The 25,657-nt window shown below is 39.9% G+C and overlaps 1 protein-coding gene across 1 annotated transcript in view; it reads left to right on the plus strand.

The window, feature by feature from the left end:
• The window catches only part of LOC308115945 (homer protein homolog 3-like), a 50,918-nt gene that overhangs the window by 17,237 nt on the left and 8,024 nt on the right, over positions 1 to 25,657 (plus strand). The window contains exons 2-6 of the mRNA XM_080473830.1: positions 4,075 to 4,231; positions 6,095 to 6,226; positions 7,575 to 7,682; positions 20,019 to 20,155; positions 23,339 to 23,495. Of these exons, the coding sequence (XP_080329956.1) occupies positions 4,075 to 4,231; positions 6,095 to 6,226; positions 7,575 to 7,682; positions 20,019 to 20,155; positions 23,339 to 23,495 (691 nt within the window). The remainder of the gene's footprint in view (positions 1 to 4,074; positions 4,232 to 6,094; positions 6,227 to 7,574; positions 7,683 to 20,018; positions 20,156 to 23,338; positions 23,496 to 25,657) is intronic.

Below are 25,657 nucleotides of genomic sequence, written 5' to 3' on the forward strand. Positions count from 1 at the left end.
ACTAAAGCTTATTTTGTCAAACTAGGTCATCTTAATCATGCATCAAATAACCTCAGTTCCAAAAACGAGGAGAAGCAATATAGAGTCCATCCTGGTCGTGGAACAATGAACCAGCTTTTCACACTCTTGCAGATTATTAAGTGGACATGATTTTGAAAATCTATTGTGATCGTGTTTTGTGGACTTGGCTTACGACGGTGTCACTTGAGAGTCCCTGAGGAAGGATGGGTATCGGGGACCTTGCAACAGGGCGACTCTGCTTTTTGCAGATGACATCGTAATTTTGGCTTCACTTGATGAGGGCCTCCAGATTGCACGGGAACAATTCACGGCAGAGTAAGGACAGATTAGGATGTGGATCAACATCTCTAATTGGTAGTCTCACAGAAAAGGTTGGCATGCCCTTATTGGGTCGGTGGAAGAGTTCAAGCATCTCAGACCGGTTGTAGGTTTTCTTAGCAGCAGCAGTAATAAAGTCAGTGTACCTGAGTGGTAAAGAGATAGCTAAGCTTTAAGGCCACACTCTCGCTTACTGGATGGGGGATTGGGATTTTTGGGCTTCTTTACTCTCCATACTGTCACCACTGTGTCACTAAGCAGCAACTAAGATGGATGGATGAACCTTTACTCTTGGTAAAGATTTATTTCCAAGGTGATAAATAACGAACTCTGGGTCTTTTGGGTAAAGGAGAGGTTGATCAATGCTTTGTAGCAGCATGTCTTTAAGATGAATTTCATGTCAAAAACTGTGATAAAGATTGTGTTGCCTCTGATTATTCATTAATCATTATCCTGTAACTCTTTACCCAGAGAGTCACAAAGTAAGCTGGGACCTTTTTAATATATTAGAGGCTAAAAGTAAATGGTGGGTGTTCAGGATGGCCCTTTTAAATGTTGTCAGTTTTACCTGTTTTATCATAAAGTGTACAGCATGCCCTAAATAAATCTGGTAAGCAGTAATTAAGAAATTGCACAGCACCATTTAAATGAACTTCCAGATTTGAATATTTCAAAGTTCTTCGGGTAAACTTGTTACTTGGCATTCTATTGTTTGCACTGCATTTGATTCAAATTCTTATCTGTACACCAAAGGCCCATCAGGCTGGTATAATGCAGCTATTCATGCCCTCACAGACATCTTTGTGAAAGAAAGAGAAAGGTGACAGTCTGCAACAGTTTCCACTGGGCTAAACAACCGTAAACTGTATGGACAAAAATTGCGTCTAAGGAGTTCTTGTGTGCTCTGAAAACAGCTTTGCATAAAATCAATAGTCCTGTGTTCTGTTTATGTGTCCTGGAGGGAACTATCATAGAAATCCCTGTTCATTTCAGCAATGAAACAAAGTCCAAGTGGTTCTCCAATGTGGGTGAACAACAGTGAAGGAATTATTAGCTTATTTATGAAAGCAAAAAAAAGTTAATCCAGTCCTGATGTTTTATTTAGGGTTTTATGATATTTATAAACAAGACGTTTTCTGAAAAACACCCATAATTGTCCTCTATGTTCGTCGAGGGGAAAGTAAAATTCATGTGTAGCTGCAGCCATCTTGGACTTGAATGGCACCTAAATCTGCTATTGTGTATTGTCAAGTGTAGCTTTGGCAATCCCTGCTGGAACAATAACAACTATTGTTTGTATGCAAATGTACAGTAATTCCAACCAATCCCAGCCGAAACAATTGTTCATATAGGCTACACTGACCTATATAAGTGGTTGTTTCTCAAGCTCAGACAAAGACCAAAGCCTCCTCTCATTACACATGATCCTCATTAATGTCGGTGTATACTTGTCCTTCATTGGAAGCAGATCGTTGCATACATTGACACCATGCAGACTCTATTAACTGTGTAATGTTGCGTGAATTCACCGAAGTGCTCATGTGGTCCCTCGATGTTCTATGAGCTCCTCATTGCTGTCGGTCCCTGCAGCGGGTGCGGTTTGTCTTCAAAGAGAGCGGGACAGCTAATTGGACTGCCGGCGGTTTGGAAACCTTCAGCTTCATTTACACCAATAGCCGAATTGCACCAGGAATGGAGTGTCAATGACCTCAAGGTCTGTGGCAAAACGTGACTGAGTCCAGAAATGTTTTATTTGTTTAATTTTAGACAGAAAAGATAAAAGAAATAGTCATTAATGGTTTTCTTTTGCTGTTAATGATGTGTACAGATGTGTTGTCCTTTTGGCTTTGATCAGCGTGGTGAACAAAGACTTTATGTATCTTTTCCATTTTTTTTTTCAACAGTTTATTATTTGTTTGAAAAAAGAAAAAGGTTGACGCGTATGCATTTGTATAATGATGTGTTTCATTACCTTTCCTCATACCGGAGCTCATTAAATCTTATTAACTGAAGTTTGCTCTATTTTAATTAATCAACACCATTAAATTTATTGAAATATGCAGGAAGTTGTGCAATGTAATCAGATGGGGATTAGTTTAACATTTGTAAACCACTAACTTATACAACCTTTATTGAAAAAAAGTATTATGTTTAGTGACAAAAGTGACTCTCTCTCAAATGGGATGTAAGCAGATGGGCGAATCCCTGAACATCTTTACTGAGACGCATAGCCTCTCTAAAATGCTCTGAATATACCCCGTCATGTTGCCAGTTGACCGAATCAGCAGCAAAGGAATACCTAGCTTTTTTTGTTGTTTTGTTTTTGTCGGCGGCACTCACGTTCCCAGTCTTCGATTTTACCCTGCCAAACTTTTTTCAAATGTGTTGTTCCAGTCAAAAGCAAAATAAAGTAACGAATAGCTCCATACTTTTAAAGTCTTTGTTTTGTTGCGGAGAACATTGATGAGCTGAATTTAAGAATACAAAAGACACTATCCATGTGTTACGCGCAGATGCTTGTCAAAGTCAAGATGAGCTTGAAGTTGCGATGCCAGTTCTGAGGCAACAGTTCTACTCCTGCTACACGTTTGCCACTGGTGTGATGCTACATTCAGCCTCTAGACACACAACGACTAGTTGTCTCTTATCAAACGTGTTGGATTGTTTGTCGGGGATACGCATCAGATTTTACTTCCGTTTTTGGTTTCACTGAAAATGTGAGACAACCTCATCTTGGGTATTCCTGGTTTTATTACCATCTCATTTCACACTTTGTCACATCTATTTTGGAGTTGTGGGTGTATTAAGGGAAATTAGAATTGCACATGGAAATAATGGCAGTAGGACCCACAGCCCACCAACACTACTTTGATGTATTTGATGATCCTGACAGTTTCTCCATATTTCCAAGTGATTGTTCATTTCTGTGACTCATATGAATTGCAAATTAGAAAGTCAAAAATGTTTGAGATAATTTCAGGAAATTAGCCATTCAACACTTGAGCATTATTATTAAAAAGTAGTTTGCTACTTGAAGTGACACTCTGACAGTTCTTTCTTTCTTTCTTTTTTTTTTTTAAACATTTGACGCCCCCGAGGTGATTTACTCTCTAGAGAAACGGGCTCAGCTGGGAGAATCACATACAGACTGTTTCATGCTTGACATGACCTGGAACTCACCTCCGTTTGTGTGACAGTGACGGGTTTGGACTGAGAGTGATACGTGTTATTACTGAATGATTGATAGCGCAATACTTAAACAAATTAGATGCTCTGCAGCAGGTGATGTGTGCTCGTGTGCTCTCAATCTTTTTCCTGTGACGTGTTTCATCCTTTCCACATTCAGTCTGTATATTTTCAGTTTTTCCGAAAAGTTCAAGGAAGTCCGTGTGGTATCATCAAATTTATTTTGGAGCACAAGCATTATATTTTTAAGCTCATTTAAAAAAAAAAAGAAAAGATAAAAAAATGCATATATTTAAAAATGTCCCCTTTATTTTTGCTTCTCATGATATTACGATTGTCGAAAGTAGGGAGATTACTCCTTTGCCACTGACAGTGGGTGCTTCTGGGGAAATAATGAGCTCCCAATAATGGAAAGCACCATGATTTCTATCATGAAGATGGCAATGAATGGGCAACCAAACTGACAAAATATAGACTCCCTTGTAAATGAATGTGACACAAACCCAGCTAAAGCAGTCGTTTCTTTTTGTTCTGTCGTGTCCTTCAAAGGGAGCAGCCCATCTTCAGCGCAAGAGCCCATGTCTTCCAGATCGACCCGGCGACCAAACGTAATTGGCTGCCGGCCAGCAAGCATGCAGTCACCGTGTCCTTCTTCTACGATGCCAGCCGCAGTGTCTACCGTATCATCAGCGTGGGCGGGACCAAGGTGGGGACTCAACACGTGTTTACAAACATATTTATTAGAGAGATAAAGTTGTGGCAACACGATTTACTCAAAGATATGATTCCCCTAATGGAGACCTAAATACACACGCAAATGTACGTATGTAGCCACTCAGGCACCCTTAAAAGTATTTCTCTAAATATTATCCTACATTGGCCAATACAAATGTAGTTTCTAAGTTTTGCTGCGTTCAATTTGCACGTACAGACATGATTTATATTTAGGTTGAGTTTAGAGTTGCAATCAATGTTGGGATTAGTCAAGTGGTAGTTATGATCAGGATGAGCCTACAGGAAATGAATAAGCAATATCAGATAAGCCTTCTTAAGATGAGTGTAAAGTAGGTCAATGCATTGTCCCCATAAGGCACAGAAACAATGTGTGAATGCGTGTGATATACAGTATTATCATCTAATCAGGGCGGGGCATAAACCTGATTATATACACTGACCCACGAGGGCTTATTTCACTATAGGCACCAAAAAAAGAACAAAAAGAAAGCTATTTAATTTAAAAGTTAATATTCTATTTTAGGTTACATTTACGATAGAGTTTGACTAATGACAGGCAAGAAGTAGGTACTCACTTTTTGATCACCAATTAAGATCACTTTAAAGTAAGGGTTCGAATTAGATTTAGGGAAGTCTTTGTTGTTATTACAAGTCCGCAGGAAAGGAATAAGCCCAACTAAATTGTTGTTCTGAGTCACAAACAAGCCAATGTGGAGGCATTCAGGGGGTACAACATCACTTTACATCTTTCGCAGACTACCAGTAAAAATGTCTGCAGACCATGCTTTTCCAAAAGATCTGTTAGCTCTGATTGATTTTAATTGGCCTTAAAAAGTGAGTTAAAATCAAATACTATTTCTATTTAAAGTTTTATGAGTATATGACACACTGACATGCTAGGATTTCTATCCTCAACCAGCAAGCTCCTTTTATACATTAGGGAAGGGACTCTTCACTACGGGGTACTTTATTCCTCTGCCCTGCTTCTCTTTTGGCCCACTTTGGGATTGTTAGATTATATGAATGAAAAAATAGATCTGTTTTCTCTTTGGCTGCCATGAGTGGAAATCCATTAGTCAAATGTGCATGCTGTCTGTAGAATGATTGTAACATAGCGAACATTTAAGCAACTGGAACCCCCAACACTAGCAAGATATTGTTGAATGAAACAACATTTATTTTTAAAAATGCACTTTATTATAAGCCAGTGGTGCCAATTTGCCGCACCGAGGCTCGAGGCTTTTGGAGAGGAGACTAAAGAAATCCTTTGGCAACAAATCCGTTTTTATCAGGTTGTTCACTGGAGAATATTACTGAACAGATCATCGCACACCACAACAAGCTTTTCCACTTAGTTTTTCTACTGTGTCCAGGGTGTTCAGTTATTTTGTTTTTTTTGCTCACGTTCTTCTCCAGTGGTTCCCCATTATAGTGGATGTCCAACCTAAAAAACAAGCTCTAAATCCTCCTCCATTCCAACAGTGTGTGTTAAAGGATGGCAACAGGGCCCGCTGCCCACCACCACCACCACCACCACCACCACCAAGTGACACTCAAGATCACATTTGATAATGAAATGATAAAACGCAGTTAAAAACAGTGCAGCAATATTAAAAATGAAACCTTGTAGAGTTGCCACAGATCAACAACATTCAGCACAAGTAGTCCTGTTTAATAAGATGTTGGATGAGAGGGAATCCCAAAGGGAGTGGGCCAAAGAGCTGAAGGGTTTGCTCCCTATTATGGTCAATAACATGTTTGTACGTCCTTTCTTTTCAGTTTTGAGATCATTTTCATCCTAATTGTTTATTGCCGTTATTCACCGTGTTGTTAGGCCATCATCAACAGCACCATCACCCCAAACATGACTTTCACCAAAACCTCCCAGAAGTTTGGCCAGTGGGCAGACAGCCGGGCCAACACCGTCTACGGCCTGGGCTTTTCCACAGAGCAGCAGCTGCAGCAGGTAACATGGCGGACACCCACTGCGGCACAACTCAAAGAAAATGCCTCAAAGAGCTTGCGCTTCATAACAGAATGAATAGATATGATAAAGAAGGACCATGTAAAGGACAGGAAAAGGATCAGAGGGCTTTTCTCACTTTGATTAGCGGGTCTAGTACCTACAGCTGATGCATTTAGAATATTTTCATTCATTCAGATTTCACTCACGACGCTTCCCAAAGTACTGCTGTGCATTCATTACACCGTGGCTACCTGTAACAGAAGAATTTATCCAACACAAGCCTCGGCAGCACAGTGAGCTTAGACTATTGAATGTATGATACACAAGCATGCTTGGTTGGTTTGGTTTGATTAAAAATAACTCTTGTGCAACTGTGGGGGAAATGTGTTGAGGTATAAAAGCTGTCATAAGCATGTCTGTCTGCATGAGCAAACCAAACGTTCATATTACCCACGACATTGGCCTATTTGTCATTTAAAATTCAAAGGTTAGTTTCCCCATTAAACCCCTTATCATCTACAGTTCACAGATTCAGACCAGGACCATGAGTACAGGTTTCGTTTTATCCATATAATCTGAGCTCAATTTGGCTCAATTGAAACCTGAATGCAAAGCGGACATTATATGTCTGACTGGTCCACCCATGTGCCAGAGAAACACACCAATACAAGTACAAGGAACCACAGCGGCAGCCTCTTTAAGGCAGATTGTCATCAATGTGTGTGACACAGAAATTCATTTCTTTGTTTTAAATCCTATGTTGGTTTGATAGTTTTTAGCTGGTAGAAGTACCACCACAACTACATTTAGTTCAGTAACAAGGTTTTTCAATGAAACCTGCAAGTCTTGATCCACAATAATTTTCATTAATATAATATGTGCACTATTCTGCTCAATTCGATTTTTGGACAATTTTTAAATTGATCGTGTGAATACAAAATGACCGTCACTTTTCAGGTTGTTCTTTCTACATAGTGATACAGTGGATGACAATCTAGCCTCATAGTGAAAATAGGCTTGGTTTCAAGTCCATGCTGGGCTCGAAAGGCCGTCTGTGTGAAGTTTGCTTGTTCGCCCTGTGCGTAGGTCTTCTGGTGATACGGTTTCCTCCCACGGTCCAAAAATATCTATTTGTGGCTGATGGATGGATGAATCGATGGATTAATCTGACAACCTATCACTTGAGCAATAAATTGATAAGCTACCCCTAAAGCCAGTCTGGAGTCGGGAAGCAGCATTAGAGTGAGGATATATAGATGTTAGAAAAGACAGACGATGCATCACAATACATGTTCCTTGTTGCATTGAATTAGTCGGTTTCCCTGACTCCTCTTCCTTTCTCCTGCAGTTTGCGGAGCAGTTTAAAGAGGTGAAGGAGGCCGCCCGTCTCGCCAGAGAGAAATCCCAGGAGAGATTTGAACTGGCCAACCCTGCACTCAACATTGCAGCTCCACAGGTGAGACACTGCTGGACTGTTTTTGATACCTTAAGAAAAGAGGTTTTTCTGTGTACTCAAAAAAGGAACACAAAAAAAACTGTTATCTTATATATTTTGTATCATTTCGACCAGGACTGATGTTACTACAAACATTTTACCCCCCAAAAAGCAGAAAAAGGTATTAATCTGTACTATTTTTATAATAGTTTTACGAAGGGACAATTTTCTCCTTAATGCATTAAGAGGGTAGTAAATTTTAGATATGATGCTACAAAAAGTATAACGATGCATATATATCAATGTTTTATTACATTTTTGACAAGTCCAAGACTGACGAAAAAAAATAAATACCCTGAGCCACATAACATATGTTGAATAGAAAATAACTTATTTATGTGTATTTATATTAACCGTAACATCAAGTAATTGAACTGCCATTTAAACGACCATAAAACAACAAAATATTTGGTAGTTTTGTGACGGCTGAAGTTGCTTTGAGATATTTATGTTGGAAATGAATCATTTGTAAAGTTTCTGTCCTGGATGGTTTCGGTACGTTAAAGTCTTCCCTGTGGGTCAAAAAAAGCTTGCTTTTGAGTGAGAAGTTACAGACGCTTCTAGATCTGCAAATAACGGCGACCCTTTTCCACTGCAAAGGGCCAGTGCAACAAATCTGAAGAGAAACAACAGTGTCAGACAGCAGCTTTATTATGGCGAACAAATTACAATAGTGAAGAGAGGGGAATCATTAATTTTCAATTTAAGGGGAAAAAAAGAACTCTTTGGAGGAGACGGGCAATATCAGCTATAATGTAGTCATTACCAAGGACATTCCTACTGATGGCACCATTTTAAGAATGACAGTTTTTTGTAGAGTTTCTCCAAGAGAAAATTCATTTTGAGTGTGGTTATTGCATTTGGTGAGAAAGTTGTAGATTTAAGTTTGCCTCGATAAACTCTTTGCACTCTTTGGGAAACAGTGGTTGCTGTAACACCTGGGGTGAATATGATGACACAACAGTAATCTGGTCTTTGTTTCTATTTTAAACATGTACAGTCATATAGTCATCAGGGATCAGTTGGATCCCCATCAAGCCGCTCCATTATTCTCCCATTGGTTCACTCCATTAAAAGAATTCATGCATGATAAATGGAGATGGGAGGCAGAAAAGAATGATAAAGGCTGAAGGTGTTTAGAGGAGCAGTAATAGCTTGGACTGAGAGACAGAAGAAAGAGGGATCAGGAGAATAAGATTGGAGAATAAGGAAAGGAGGAGAAGCTGAATCATTTATAATTGAAGGAAATCTGGCTGCTGCTGAAAGCACAATGGACAACTTTTATCCTGCAAACTTTGCTGGTTTCTTAGCAAAACTTTCCAAGTCAAGTATAGAGGTGAGAGTTTGGACATAGCTAAAAAAGTATATTTCCCCTCGTTTTCTGCTTAAAGACACTGTGACACTCTGAGTCAATTTATGGGTGTTTTTTTATGTTGATAATAACACTACAAACTACAGGGAGCATTTGTCAGGTGTGATTGACATTATCATTATCATTAACCAGTTGACTTGAATATGCTTCACACACCTCACCCAGAGGGAGCCCCCACTGAAAGTTGTTGCAGCTGCACAGAAGACAACTGCATTGGATCATTTCTAATGGCTGCAGAATTAGTAAACACCCTCGAGTGCAGAATGAATCACCACACGGTTTATTATTGTATTCTTCATTTTATGTGATGTTTGCCAAGGCGGCATGGTGCTATGGAGGTTAGCACGGTGTCGCCATGTGTTTGTCCTCTGGTGGACTGGTGGTCTGTACAGGAGGTGCCTGCCTTAGTGAGCTGGGATTGGCTCCTGCCCCCTGCCTAACCCTAACATTAAAAAAAGTGTGTGTGTGTGTGTGTGTGTGTGTGTGTGTGTGTGTGTGTGTGTGTGTGTGTGTGTGTGTGTGTGTGTGTGTGTGTGTGTGTGTGTGTGTGTGTGTGTGTGTGTGTGTGTGTGTGTGTGTGTGTGTGTGTGTGTGTGTGTGTGTGTGTGTGTGTGTGTGTGTGTGTGTGTGTGTGTGTGTGTGTGTGTGTGTGTGTGTGTGTGTGTGTGTGTGTGTGCGTGCGTGTCCCCTAACTAAGAGCTACTCACCAGGTCTGGGAGACTGCAAAGTCACGCTGCTCACTGCGACCTCAACTCTGAGAAACTTAGATAAGAGCTGCTGGGGTGTCCTATCTGCTTGTTTTGGCGAGGCTGAGCGAAAACACTCCAGGATAGAACAGAAACGAAGGTCACCTAAATAAGATGTTAGAGACGAAACTGAACAATAAAAAAAACTCACACAATAAAACATTTATTTAAATGCTTCCTCTTCAACTGTGCAGCAGTGACACAACTGCTGCTATTGATTGTGATTTCAATCCAGCATTAAGTTGTTCTTATATGATTATTAAAATTAAAAATGGATTCCCAGAATAGATTTTGTAATTTGTCCCATTCTCAAATATACACAAAGTACTGAATAAAAGAAATTGTTCATGTTCACAGATTTGTAGCGTGTTAATTTGTTGTCACAATGAAGTGCACAGACAATACTCAAACACAGCAAACTCGCTCAGGGTGCAGTGTCTTTCATTTTCCGCAGTGAGTCATTTTCAACTCTTTTTACACCCACATTGTGTTCAAGTAAACACAAACAGTCAGATTGAATCCAAAAAAAATTAATTAGAGAATGTTTTCATGTCAGAGCTATCGCTCAAATTGTCGGGCAAACTTTTTGTCTTTGTCATTTCTGTGGTACACTTCAGGAGTCCGTGGAAGCAAAACATTTCTCTCTCTGCCTCTAAACAGACACAATAGAATAAAGAATCGAAAGAAAATACTATGAACAACTCCAAAGAAATCACAAACAAACATTAACGCAGCAGACACTCCCCAGTGTGCTAACAGCAGAGCGTTCACTCCATAGAGAGACGTCCAGATTGCTTAGAGAGCTCCGACCTCAATAGCTCAGGAGAAGGAGCTGCACCAAGCCTCTGCAAAACGTCCCAAACACAGCAGACACCACACTCACAGGGGTCCTCCGTGGTCCCCTAATACTTGTGTCCATTTGTAGGATGAAACATACAATCAGCCAGTGAGAGCTTAGAGAGGTTTTTCTGCTTTTCTCGGGGCGAGATTTTTTTAGTTCTTGAAGTCAAAACGGTTCTGTCGCTCCCCTCTCCTGATCGCTTTCCCATCTCTCATACATCTCTCCTGTCAAACCTGCAGTGAATGCAGTTGAGGTGTCTGGGATTAATTTTAAAGCTCCAGAGGAGAATGGTACAACTTGGTACCACCTCGACATTTGTTGTTAATCCTACAAAAGAAAATACGCAGAAAACACCAATGAACATGCACGTTAACTCAATTTTTACTCGTTCAACAGACGGTTTGTTCCACATTTTAGAGGTCACTGTCAAACAAGTGCACCAACAGGTAAGTTCAAAACTTGGCCGCTGCAAAGTAAAACTCGTCATCATGAAACTTTTAATTTAATATACATATAAACATGCTGCATTAATTTTAGCTGTTGTTGCTTTGGAGTGGTTTAAAGGTGGTAATGGGCAGCTGCTGTCCATATAAAGGGATCTAGGCTGATAAGAAATAATTATACTCATACAATCACTCTGCTCATGCTCATTGCTGTCATGTAGGCTCTAAACAGCTGCCACTTTGTTGTTTATAAGCTCTGATAATTCAGACCTAGGGCATATTTGTCAGGGTGTTTGTGTTGTCTTGATATTCAGACTCAAAGGACGAGAACACTCAATGTTCGGGAGAAATAATTTAACAACTTTGAACAGTGGCCGATCTGAGGAACGTGTGAATGTCTGTCAACCTAATACCAACTGTTGTGCCAAATGGCTGCTTGTGATGAGACGTAATCAGATTTGTCTCACAAAGTCTCTCTCCAATATCAATTTCCCCCAGCTGGAATACTGAGAGCAAAACATTTGCACAAGTGCATAAAAGCGTTTAACTATCCCAACATGATTAAAAAAACGAAAGTTTTTACTGCAATGTTAACATGACAACTAATTTAACTGCAGCAAATTTCACTAAAACTGTTTAATTAAAAGCTGCAATTATATTTGTTGGTCATGATTTTCAATAGATGTGCAATAATGTTTCATTTCAAAGGCCCTTTATGTGAAGTCCCGGAGCTGTGATGTGGGTTAGATAAACTGGAAACACACAATAAATGTTATTTCTCTATTATGATCAAACCGAGGAAAGAAACTAGATCATGGTTATGTTTTTTTTTTTTTTTTTTTTTAAATAATCAAATACCTACGAACTACACTGTGAATGGTTCAGAGAAGAGAGAAGGTGAACCCAGTGATGTTGTGGTCACATTGCGTTATGCAACCTTTGTGAATAATTTTTATTTGCTGCGATGGGAAATGAAACAATTCAGAAAGAACAAGAAAAGCAGAAAGTACATCAAAAAACTGAAGCGTAATTCAAGAAACCTTGTCAAAACAGAAAGGAGAGTGTGTTTGCACATGTGCTCTGTGCCAATATCACAGTCCGAGCAAGTTCACCTGCGTGAATTGAAATTCTTGTTTGTGCATGTTACTCTGGCTGCTGGCTAGTGTTCCTGCAGATTTTACATCACATGGCGCACAAACCGTCACTATAGGACCATCTATATCGTTTAATCCCAATCAATGTCGGGCAGGACGGGGAGCCAATCCCAGCTGAATACCAGTGAAGGCAGAATACACCCCAGACAAGCAGCAACAAACACAGAGAGACGGGCAACCGCACACATTCGCATTCATATCGACGGCCAATTTGTAGACACCGTGCATGTTTTTAGGTGGTTAGTGGAATCGGAGTACCTGAAGAAACACAAGAGCAAAACATACAATAACACAGAAAGGCACACAATCAAACGAGGAATATTCTTGGTGAGACAAGAACGCAAAAACATATCTCACCTGAGACATGCTGAGAATAAAATATACATAAACTGTTTGATATAAGATAACTGAATAATGAAAATTGTATAAAAGTAAAGGGATCTAAAACCAGTGGACACCCCAAGGGAGTGCTAATCTAAATAGTAGAGTTTGAGGCTATAAACAGGCACGGGGCTTTTCTTTGGTATAAATTGTGCTGTGACTGAGTTTATAAAAGATGTTTTTGATATCTCAGAGCCAACACAATTCAGGGGTCAGGGGTCAGTGACACAACAACGAGCAGAGGTGTTACATGCAGTTGCCATGGCAACTAAAGACAGACTTCGTTTGTAAAGTAAGGGAAACAAATGTTCCATTCTGGAATATGCTGTACTTATTCTTGGACATAAAACAAAACGGGAAAAAAAGCTTAATCAATTTGTAAACCTCACTGACACACACGAACGCACTCCGAGCTGCAAGGTCAGAAGCGAGTGAGCCACCTGTACTGATTCCTCAATAAGACAGCATCCATTGATTTTGTGCTGAGCAATGAAGGCAGAGGTGTTGTTGTCGTTATTATCACATCTCCTCAACCACGGCTCACTGCATGCTGTAAAACACACTCTGCCACCGCCTGAACCCTTGTAATAGAGAAATAATACCCAATCACGGCTCCAGTTGGCTTCAAGCACATGAGCCAGATGCATGCTTGATGCACAGCCAAGCCAAGAATCGATGGCATCCTGAGCATGGGTGTAATGCCACTTCGGAGCTTCATTAGAACTGTCAAGCTTTTATAAACATCTTCCAGATTTTGAGAATTATTTAAACTTTTCTGCAAACACATGCTCATATTCTGCCTGAGAATTAATCACTTACACAGTGTAAATATATTTGTCCAAATACAATGCTTCTGTCAACAAGGTGTTGTGGAGAAAACAAAATATTCTGGGACTTTCAGCTGACGATGGTTTATGTACTCACAAAGAGAGCCTGCCGTTTCTCCCCAGCCTTTCAGTCGGCTTTGCAACACCTCCACTTCACTGGTCAGTAACAGTCGACAGTGTTGCAGAGTTGTATCTTGGCAGCCTTAGGCTGTACAGAGCACATATTCTGCCTCTGATATGTGGTTGGCAGCAGGGGATCTGCATGCAGTAAAGCTTCAGCTTTCAGGCTTATTTGCAGTGCTCAACGATAAGATGAAGCAGGAGATTGTGGAGTCGGTGAGATAAGGCTGAAGAATGATAAGCAGATCCCACTATAGAGGTATCAAGTGCTGAGAAAATAAACAGACTCATGCAACACATTGAAAGCTGTGAAAAAATGTATTTGAGCGGATGCTTAAATCAAGCACGCCACAGCCACAGGGAAGCCTTTAGTAATATCTGTATGTGCTGCCCAGCGTAATATAACGTAACTTCGGGAAGAAGTCTCAACTAAAAAGGAAACCTTTGATGGTGTTTTAACATGTCGAAATTAAAGCTCACGACATGAACTCATATACAGAAACACAACTATTCAAACAATGAAGACTACTTGAAAAGTGAGCCTAACAATATGAGTAATAACTCTAATTGTACGTCACATTTAGGTAGAAATAAGTGCAAAATACCTTGTAAAGTTCACTTAACTTTTCTGTCAAAATTCTACTGTGTGATAATTATTGAAGGTGAGACATGATAATCCTAATTTCTTTTTTGTAACTATGAGACTTTAAATCAACTTGGAGTTGAAGAATGAGCAGACGAACTGAAATACATTTTAACCTTTGCCTTTTCTTTGTATGACCACCAAATAAAAGCATGATGGGGCAATTATCATTTACCTAAATAACTTCCCAATAACGCTTACATTTTTGCTCAATTAAGAACCAATTGCCGATCCCCCGCATTTGGGTTTAAAGTGATTATTATAATTAGAGTGTATTCACATTCGTACAGGGAAAAGGCATCCTCCTGACTCCCAGAGTTTGACTGCTGCTCTGCCCCCACTTGAAGCTCTCTGGCGCTCCCCAGGGGAGGTGTGCGACCCACTTTGAAAACCACCGCTCCAAAGAGGATGTTTTTATTCCCTATTTCTATATTGTGTATTTCATAATTCACTTTGGAGTTTACTGAGGTCAACATCACCAAAATAGCTTCATAAATTGGTGCAAAGCTGCTCTTTGCATTTTGTGCCCCAGAAGGCTTTCCATTACCAACTATGATGGAAAGATTGATTGAACCAGCCCCAAGAGTTCAATTATATTGGATATGTCCTTTCAAACAATCCCAGCAAACAATATGCGAAGACAGAGTTTTGCGGTTGACGAGTCCATCACAGAGCAGTGAGACTGTCTCACACCTGTGGGTAAATTAGTGTGACCAATTAGTGTCTTGTGTATATTTTTGGGACTGTGAGACTACACCGGATTAGCTGAACAAAGCCCAAGCACCTCCAGGGAAATCATTCAACCTCCTCGGATAAAAGTCCGGACTGGAGTTGACCCCACATTCTTCTTAACCTTAACCGCCAAGGTTCTCATTTCTTATGGCTAGATGAGAGGTCACTGTGTGGGACTGTGAGCCACAGTTGCTTGTAACTTAAAACCCTGCTGTGGTCTATGGACAGGACACTAGAATATTTCCTCTTTTAAAGGGTATTGGAGTTGTGTATTCTGAGATGAAGGCCACTTTGGATTAAGTCATTTTCTATGAATAAAACTCTTGCATTAGTTGAAAGACAGTGTGTGTGACTCCCGATGCGTGGCTTTAAAGAAAGTACTCTTGAATTCATCTGAAAGGGCAGTGCGACTTTCAGAGAATAACAGGCTGGCAGCCATAGAGCTACACGGTGAACTAAATGAACAAACATTAAGAAATAACCTCCCTGTCAATAAATGAGCTGAAAGCACAGCAGGTTGCAGGAGCCGTTTCCCCCTCTGACAGAATAACAGCTGTCATTTGTTTGCACCTGCTGATTGGAGCGTTTTCTCTTCTGTACCTCCTCCCATACATGGTATCTATGCAGAGGCAGACAGAGAGGCACTCGGAAATGCCAACCATCAATATTTTAAACCACAGAGTTGACATTGAAACCAGCTAAAGAGTTAACAATGTGACTGTGTGTTGTTCAGTTGGTAGGACAGGTACTTCAAGAGAAGCCTCAGCATACACCTGAGCGGTATGGATGGACACATGAATAAATGAAGCGGGAATTTGGTTTCAATGAAACCCTGAGTGTAGAAATGGACTGATGCTGTGATGAATAAGTAAACGACATAGATGTACTTAAGACAAACAGTGGTGCAGTCATCAAGAGGAAAGCTCTCAGGAAAGCCGTTTAATATTTTAACTATCTGAAAATCCATCGATTGTAAAGAGAGGCTTGTATACGGACCCCGAACAGTGTTTAAGTCGTAGATATGGGGCGGTTTGAAGTCTTGTTAATATACAACATGCGTACAGACGTACATATTAATGTTCTTTAGAAATTCTTTTTTTTTTTTTTTAGAACAATTGAGGATGAGGAAACAATTGTAATTCTCACTTGTTTTTCATTGTGTCTGTAAGTATCACAGTTAGTACAAGTGTCAGTAATTAATACATTGTTTTCTCTTTCTGCCCAGCCTTCATTTTTAATCTGTGTTTTTTTTTTTCTCCTGATTATCATCTCACTCTGCTATCTACAAACAACTCAGAAACATAAAACAGCCTTTTTCTCTGCAAAAATCAGACATTGCCAGTGAATAGAAAACACACAGGATGTTCGGTGAAAATAGTTCTGTTCAAGTTATTTTCATAATTTAATGTCACAATTTTTCTCTTCTTTTTTTCCCATTTCTCTGACGCATCATGCTACATGGTGATCCATCGCAGCTCTCACAGGTGAGTGAAAACATTCCACACACCACGGATAGAAAGAAAATAGAAAAATAAGCATCTTGCCTAGTCTGAGGGCCCTCGGTTCGTGTTTCACGGCATATTGTTCTTAATAATTTATCCAGAGTCTGATCAAAGTTGACTCCACAGCAAATTTTGCCTCAGAACTCGGCTGCTGTTTGCTGCGAAAGAGAAAAAGCTTTGTTAAGGACGGCAACAACAACACCACCAATTGAAATCGAATCTGTGTATTTTATTTAAGATGTATAGCAACTCTCTACGCCACACAGCTAAACCTATCATGCTTTTTGTGATCTATGATGGGATGTTCCTCATTGACATCACATCTCTGGAGAGCAGAAAACACACAAGTCCTTCTGAAAGAGAACTATCATTTGAACTCGAGCTAATTAGCCATTGGCCATTTGTAGGTTCTTGCTCCAGTGTCTCTGACTTGTTTCTACTCAGCCCGTTAGTGAACAACACACATAAAAAAACTGCAGTAAATTTGTAATCCCATTTATGACTTAAACATGATCCACTCTATGAATTATTGAGGGTTACACTCAGCCGATCCGTTGGCTTTGGGGCCAAACTGGAGTTGTCTTTGCTTTGATTTTTTCTTTTTTTTCTTTGGCTCTCTGGTTCCTTCCTTTGGACACAGAGCTCATTCACGTGAGCCGGCAGAGTATTTTATTTTCATCTCCATCCATAAGAACAGACTGAGAGCTGTTAAGCTATAGATGATAAACCGTTGTCCTTGAGGGAAAACAGTCAGGCTCGCTGAAATTATTAATAAAAGCTCTTTCAACGGTAAGTGCAGGGTTGTCATACTTCAGCGAGGGACTTTGTCATTCAAGTTCAGGCTCAGGTTTTCCGTGCAGAAAGAGGAAGAAGAAAAGAGGCAATGGTCGACGCTGAAATACTGCTCGGCTAATTCATGGGCATGCTTTTAAAAATGAAAGGGAGCGGTCTTTTAGCCCAGAGGTTCAGACTGAGGAAAATGGTTCACAAAGCTGTGTGACGAGAAGCTTGAGCCCTTCCCCTGGCAGAAGGGAAGAAAAGTATAAAAACAGTCTGCCATCTGTGTGTACTAATATTGTGTTCAAAGTATTTCATTCACCTGAGCAGGAGATCGTTATTTAAATCAATTGGATCCTTCATGGCAGTATTTTTTTAATTTTTTATCGGCAAGTACTAGTCACAGCTTACCATAATTAGTGACAGTCATGGTATGAAGGCCCCACCTGTTCTGCTTGCAAACACAATAATGATTTTTAAAAAACTATAGCAGTTTATATCCACATGTCAGTGCACAGAGCTTTGTTTTGTAAAGTTAATTCTGCTGATCAAGGGAGGAAAATCATAACAAAATGTAAAAACTATTAATATAAAAAAATACACATGAAATCTTCATGAGATCTTCAAATGCATTAATACTAATAAAACATATTTTGAGTAGCCTTTAATAGAAAAATTCAAATCACATTTTTGTGAGAAATATGAAAAGTGAACACTTGTAAATATGTTTTGATTTGATTTGGTATCTTTGTTTTAAACATGTAACGCAAGAATCAAAACGAAAAGACAAATTAAAAAAAGGACAAAAGAAAAAAATCGAAATAGATGAACAATGTACAACAAAATCCATCTTCAGTATGTGCCAATCTGGATTTACATGTTCGACAGTGAATAGGAAAAAGTGTAAACTTATTTAATCCGACCCCTTTACATCTTAGTTATTGACTTAATTTTTAAGTCGAACAATTAGTTTTTAAAACAATGGAAATCACAATCTGCTGCGCTGACCTTGTAAGGGAGCCACCAAACAGACATCATCATCATCATCATCATCATCATCATCATCATCATCATCATCATCATCATCATCATCATCATCATCATCATCATCATCATCATCATCAAGCAGAACATGCGCTTGCTGATCTGATCTCCTTCTGCATATTGATCCAGAGACGATGCATAATTATTTCAGTTGTTGATTACTTTACAAGAAATCCAAAAGATTATTGGAAATTGAGCTTGATAAGGTAAGCTTAAAGTAAGTAAACTATTAAATCATTATCTTTACATGTTGAAGCTGCTATAATGAAGAAAAGAACTAAAGAAATAAAATTGTTAGCATGAACATCTGCTGAGCCATCACATTTGATTAAACTATATACTGTATGCTGATGAAGCTCGAGTCTGAGCGTTGAGGAAAAGCAGCTTTCTTTTATCTACTTCTGCCAATAAATAATTGCAATTAACAGTAATTCATTTTGTCAAAGCTTTAGCACTCAAGGATGTGCCTCAAAAACAACTGAATTCATGGTGATTTCATATTGAACACTTCCTAGCCTTTGGTGATCTGGTTCTCCTCGCACTGATTATTGTACAGGCCTCCTCTGGGGGGCACCAGAGAGCTCTGGGGTTACTCAGCAACAGAGGAAGATTTGTGGCTCAGGGGAATGCTTGTACCTAACGTAATTTTTTTACCTTTTAGTTTTTGAGAAGGAATTGGGATAGAAAAAGGTGGAAAGTAACAACAATTTTTTTTTTCACACTCACATTTTTAAACCCAAGTGTTTTATAAGTGGGACTTATTATAGGGAATTCCATTCATTCAACTAAAAAATGATTACTTTGCGTGACACAAAGCATGCGTGGCAGGAGAGGTGAGTGTTGTCTGTGGGCGGGAGCCTCCCTCTGATACTTTGAAAACCCCTGTTCCTACTACTAGACAGATTTGCAATATATGTAATTTCTCAACAGATGGACCGATTGCATGATGATGGCAGCATGTGCATAAATTGTATGCACACATAAACACCAGATGAACCTTTGAAACATGGAGCTGTGTTTCAGTCATTTCCTGTTGAATCAGAGTCCACTCAGACCTTGAGGCAAAAACAAGAGAACTGTGCTGCACTCTCGACTGCTCGCGCTACGTGGAGCCTGTTGACAGGAGCCCAGACGGGGCATATCGAGCACTGGCAGGTTGGGCTGCCGGGACCTCTGTGTCTTATCCTTTTTGGGGTTTTTTTCTGGAGAGGGACGTTAATGTGGAGATTCTAATAGAACAGCCATCAGCTCAGGCCTCTGGGACAAAATAACAAAGATACATTGAAATATTTGTGTGTAATCTTGTATTAAATTCCCAGTCACTAAACTTTGACCCTGGGTATTCATGCAAATAAATGCAACTTAGAATATCAACGCTGAATGAAGCCATGCACTGCAGACTCTGTACTCATTCCACCGCTCATGTCCTCCAATCAGGTCATTTCTGTTGAGGGTCTGTTGTCATCCTGTACAAGAACTGCAGCGCAGCTCTCAAAGACTTACAGTGAAATCCCAAACAATAAGAAGCCACGAGCCACTCACTTCAACCTCATACAAATGTGTTGGCGTAATATTATTTTTTTTCCCTCTTGAATGGCTTCTTGAAGCACCACTTACAACTGGTGGTCACCGATTAGCTGCCGATTTCACGGTGCCTCTGGAATGAAGCTCGCATCCTGTCTGTGTTGTTGACACTGATTCGCTCATGTGTTCAGGAGCTGTCAGAGGAACGTCATTCTCCGCCGCTGCTCACAGTCAACGGTCCTGGGGAGGAAAAACTGTTTCGCAGTAAGAGTGCCGAAGTGGAGCTGACGGTGGAGAAAGAAAGAGTCAAGAAGATGCTGTCTGAAGGGTAATGACTAGTTCTGCTCTGCTGCTCGATAAGGTTGTTTGTGCTGGTGCCCGAGCTTAAAAGGTGTGAGCTTTTAGTGCAATTCGGATAATTACATCATTTTGTAATCAAAAGCCCAAAACTTCACAGTGTGAGGCTTAATAAATGATTTTCCCCAAAATGACCTTTAAAATATCTTTGAGTTTTGTCACTGTCAGTCAGGTAAACAAACACTTGGAACATTTCCTTCTGGTCCAGAGTGAACAGTTTCTTTTTTTTAATTGTGCCATTTTGAGATTAGGCAGTTATGAAAATAGTGAGCTGAGACCTAATAAACAACAACTGAAACTTCCTCTTCTTCCTACTTTTGAAGATTACGTTCATGATGAGGACAATCGGTTAATTGTTAATATGTAACTATCTAAATATAACTGAAGATTAAGATATTTCACATGTGACTGCAGCTTTTTTGTACTTTTCATAAAGGCAGTTTTTATTATCAGGAAACTATCATAAAGCCTGAGCTGAGGCCTACAATGGCAACTAAAGTGTGTCTTCTCACTTGAGAACAGCTGCTTGAGGAAACTGTCGTCAGAAAAGAAAAGAAAGACATCAGCCCATAAGTGGCCATAATTGATTATGACTAAACTTTTAAACATTGGAATCATTTTTTTCTGAGATGATTCACTGGGAGAAACGCAAGATGCAATTGTAACAGGTGAGGTGGCTGCTGGATTTAAATTAAGATTTACAATGAATTTCAAACAAAAAGTCTCCAACAAACACCGATCAGATGGGATGGAGTAATGGTATTCACCTTGAAGGGTTGGAAAGAATCAATGTCGTCCTACTGGTGTTGGGGGGGAAAAAACTAAAGGAGGAATAACTGAGTGGAGAGGAGGGAAATCCTTTCAGTCACCTTACTAATTGCACCCTGGATATACACAAGAAATGTACATTTTTGTGTGCATTTGGAGGATTGTTAAACCTTACCTGAGTTTACTCTGGGGCATCGCAACAGTTTAATCCAGACCTGGAAAAGAGTGATGTTATGCTGTCCTGGTCAAATCCCGCTCCTGCGTGGCATATTTCTCTGCTTCTCTTCTTTTACAAGCTCCAGGCCAGCTGGTTCAGGTGTGTTCAGCCAATCACAAGTTAACTGGGTCAAGTCAACTCACTTTTATTTATGTCACCTCAAATCACGAGTTTGCCTCGAAGGGTTTTACAATCTGTGCAGCACCTTCTGTCCCTCAGACTGGGGATCCACGACCCAGCGTGGAGAGACGGGTCATACGTGGGAAAGGTACACTTATTAACTCCAGTAACATTCAAGTTTAAGGTAACGGCACGTTGGCAGTGAAAGAGAACATTTCATTTAGAGCAAGCAGCTGACACACTGGGTAGACGCCAGAGATCATAAATATTAAAGCCTGATGATTTTTGGATTTATTCATCTGTTGTCATTCCAGTTGAATATCTCGGATGTGAAATCAATCTTACTCACAAAATCTTAAGCATGTAGTATGTTCAGTGAGCAACACGGTGTGGTTAGCACTCCTGCTTCATTACACGGAGGTCATGGGTTCAAATCCAGGCTCGGCCTTTCTGTGTGGAGTTTGATTTCTTAATCATTACAGTTAGTTTGAAGTAGTAATTTGGACATATTCTGGAAAATATGAAAATAATTTTAAATGACTAATGACTCTCATGTTTGACCTTGGGGTGATAAATAAAAATCAGAGAAGACATAAGAGCTCTCTTTTAAGCTTTCTCCGATGTTTCTGTCCAAAGCATTGACCAACTGGCAGGTTTGTGGCTTGAAGGGTTCATTTTCAGTTCTTAAAAAAAAAAGAAAAAAAAAGCATGTCAGATGATTAACCAGAAAAGCAGTGATGACTCACTCTAAAAGCCTTTTCGCACAAAGCAATAAGTGTGTTCTGCCTTAAAATCATACCACAGGTGGACTATTCTGTTTGGAGTAAGCCGCAGACCTTTCAGAAACATTTAGTAGCGCTTGCCTGAGTCATAGTCCAGGCTTTTGACTTGTATGCTATTGTTAAATCTATACGTGTTTATGTTTTAGTGGGTATGTGTCCAGGCCTCGGGACCTTTCAGACCTGAGTGGTACTGTATTTAGTAGCTCATAATTATCTTCACATTGTGGCTGCCATTATTGATCACTCAAGCCACCATTTGAGACCAGGAAGCAGAAAACACCATCCTCGGCTGCTTTACAGCCTATTATTCTAATGATTTTATTTTATGGTTGTTATACCCTTATGCAGGCTTTTCTCTCTTGTTGCTATGGTGAACAGTTTTACGGCTGCCAAGCTGTTGGCGCAGTCGTCTTTGTATAGACGCTCCTTCCCAAACTCCGTCTTCTCAGCGGAAAGGTTTCTGGTTTATGAGGCAGCCTCGCTGCATCCTGACCTTTTCCCGCCGCACAGGACCTGATTTATGCTTCTCAAAATTGAATAAAGCCAAACGTCTCACTGTGCTGATACATTGATCACATTGTACCCAGTGGGATCATGTTTCAGTATTTTTGCAAGATATATGCTAAATTGTTCACAAACAATCCACAGAAACACACAAACGGTTACTATCACTATCATCATTCGGTTTATTATTTTGAGAGATTATGCAGTCTGATGTGGGTTTTTTTTTCTCTATCATGGTAACAACGGCACACAGCAATATATTTTAATGTCGAAGGACCGAGACAGCAGAATGTGCCTCTTCCGTTTGTTCAGGAACGCATTGTGAGGTTATTCTCAAAGGTATGAATATGAGAAAGGGGATGAATCACAGTGTTTGAACCATAAAGTAAAGCTATCAAGGCAGAAATGTGCAAAGCTCTCTGAAACGCATAGATATATAAAGGTTACATGTCCTCTTTAAAAAGTTCCTAATTCAATTGCAGGACCATATGGATGAGATCGTTATGTTACACTTCATCAGTAGCACAGATTCTTGGTAACTTTATACTGTATGGGGCATATATTGTATTCGCAGGAATGACAGTTTTTCCTCTGTGGAGCGCTTAATGTCTTTAGGCCTCTTTTTATCTGGAAGATGTGAAAATTAATCGATCAGCAAAATCACACAATGTTTTAGTTTTTTTTGCATAATGTGAAATATAAGCTACAACAAAAATAGACCAATCTCTTCAGTGATTTCTTTTTTTCTCCAACTTTTCCTCAGGTCCATGTGTGAGATCAACTTGGAGGCTGAACTCTTCACTCTGCAGGACAGCAATGCCAAGCTGGTGGCAGCACTGCAGGAAGCAAACAGCAGCGTAGCTCAGTGGAAGAAACAGCTGGCCGAATATCAGGAGGAGACCGACCGTCTACGAGACCAGGTGACAGGAACTGGGCGGTACTCAGAGTAGCAGCATGGTTACTCTGCAGTTGATAATGGTGTTTTGTCAAAAAGTTTTCACAGTGTCGATGGACAATGATTGAGGAGGAGACGATCCCATTATACACTTGTTTGGTTGGTCACTTCTATCATGGCTCTCTTCCAAATGTTTTGTGTTCAGTCAGGATTGTCAACAATGAAATTGCCTTGTTGCTATGGTTACCTGGCGTTATAGTGCCATGTCCTTCATCAGAGCCGAGGATCTGATTAGATTTTTTTTTGTTGAATTAAGACAAATTCTAATCATAAAATTAACAATCACAAAAATACAGAAGTGTAACATTTCAACCGTTGAAGACTGTAAATATAATCTCACAAGGAATTCCAAATTAAAATCATCCAACTTCCACAGGAATAAATATGTTTTCAACTTGTTAATGAATCCACCCAAACCTTTAAGCATGTGCAATGTAAGAGGTGGGACACGCAGGGTGGACCTTCTATGGTTGAGCTCATCTTCCCATACAAAATCTGGCTTGGAGCAAATGTTAAAGCAATGTCTGACTTTACTAACACGCAGACATTTCCCCGCGGAAACGACTGGACGGCAATTTTTATGTGATTCCTATTTTTTTATTTTTTTCCATAAATTCATTAATACATAAAGTGTCACACTGAAATCCCTGAGAGGACCACTGCAAGCTGCAGATGCATTTTTCATCCAGCCCATCCTGTCCTGGGACATTTCTGTTGTCAGGATCCTTTGATAATCACAGGGCCCGAATGCAGACATTTCAATTTCAATTTAAAGAGAGAATAATTATGCCCTTGGTCAAGCTTAACAAAGCCTCGTCAGTGCGACAAATTTCAACCTGGTCTGCAGCAAAACCATTACCATGAGTGACAGAAAGCCAGCCATTTATTTTTAGCTCCAATTGGGCTTTCTTCTGTTTCATCTATCTGCACGAGCCCAGGTGAAGGTTACCCCACCCGACTACAAATGCACACGTCAAGCTGCATACCCGCTGTAGCAAAGTCAACCAGGTGGCTGTAAGTAGAACAGGCCTCCAGGGTTTGGGGGGTTTGGCAGTGGGGTGTGTGTGGATGGGGGGGGGGGGGGGGGCACAGGACACCCCACACTGCCCACCTCCTCTCTCTGTCCTCCTCTCTCTGCCCCACTTAGAGGAAGAAGATAAATCACTGTAGGAGCAGAAGGAGAGAAGTTGGCTGGCGTTTCCTCCCCTGTCACACTGTCAGCTGCAGCCATGTTTGTGTTCATCCACTGCAGAACGGCTCGGGGTTCATTTTCTGGTTCTCTGCTCTGACTGTGACCTCTGCTCAGGTTTAATAACAGTTGCCGAGCTCATCAGTCCATGTATTGAATTAAACTGCAGCATACCTGAGATAGTTTGTGTTTTATTTTGGAGCTTTATCGGCCTAATTTAAATGTACAACCTTAGAAACCTTTTCAAAGAACTTATGTGAGACCACAAACAAACTAATGATAAACCGGAATGAATCGGAAAACATAACCAGCTAAGAACGTCTGTTTGCTGAGTCATCAAGAGTAATAGTTGGAAAAAATGCTTTTCAACATGATGTAATGCAGCTGTGATCTTTTATTGATTATATCCATCAACAGCTATAAGTGCTTGTGAGCACAGTTTAGTGGAAGCTCCAACACCTACACGGGTTGTAGTAAATTACAATAAAAAAAATGCACCATATTTTAGTCAGAAACATTACTGATAAAAACATTAAAGAGTTATTATTAGTAACTAATTGGCAGAGAATCGTCACACAAATAACTTAAATCCTAAACACGTTCAATGATGATTTTGTTGAACGCAGTGAAGAAACAAATGTTATTGGTTTTCTTTAGAGGTTTTTCTTCATAATACAGACAACTATTTACACGTTTTCGACTAAAGTTAGATTCATAACGTGTGATTTTGTGTCTTTATGCTGCTTCAGTCACCACATATATATATATATATATATATATAAACATTATCATAACCAGTTTTTCCTGTTGGGAGGTTAAAATCATCCTGGAAACATTTGTTTTGAAAGCCACCGCCATTGTCACCCGTTTTTTTTCTCTGTTCGTACATATTTATTTAGAGTTTGTTGAAATGGGGCTGCTGCCTCTGGGGAAAGAGG

Source organism: Lipophrys pholis, assembly GCF_963383615.2.
Source record: "Lipophrys pholis genome assembly, chromosome: 10".
NCBI classification, from domain to species: Eukaryota; Metazoa; Chordata; class Actinopteri; order Blenniiformes; family Blenniidae; genus Lipophrys; species Lipophrys pholis.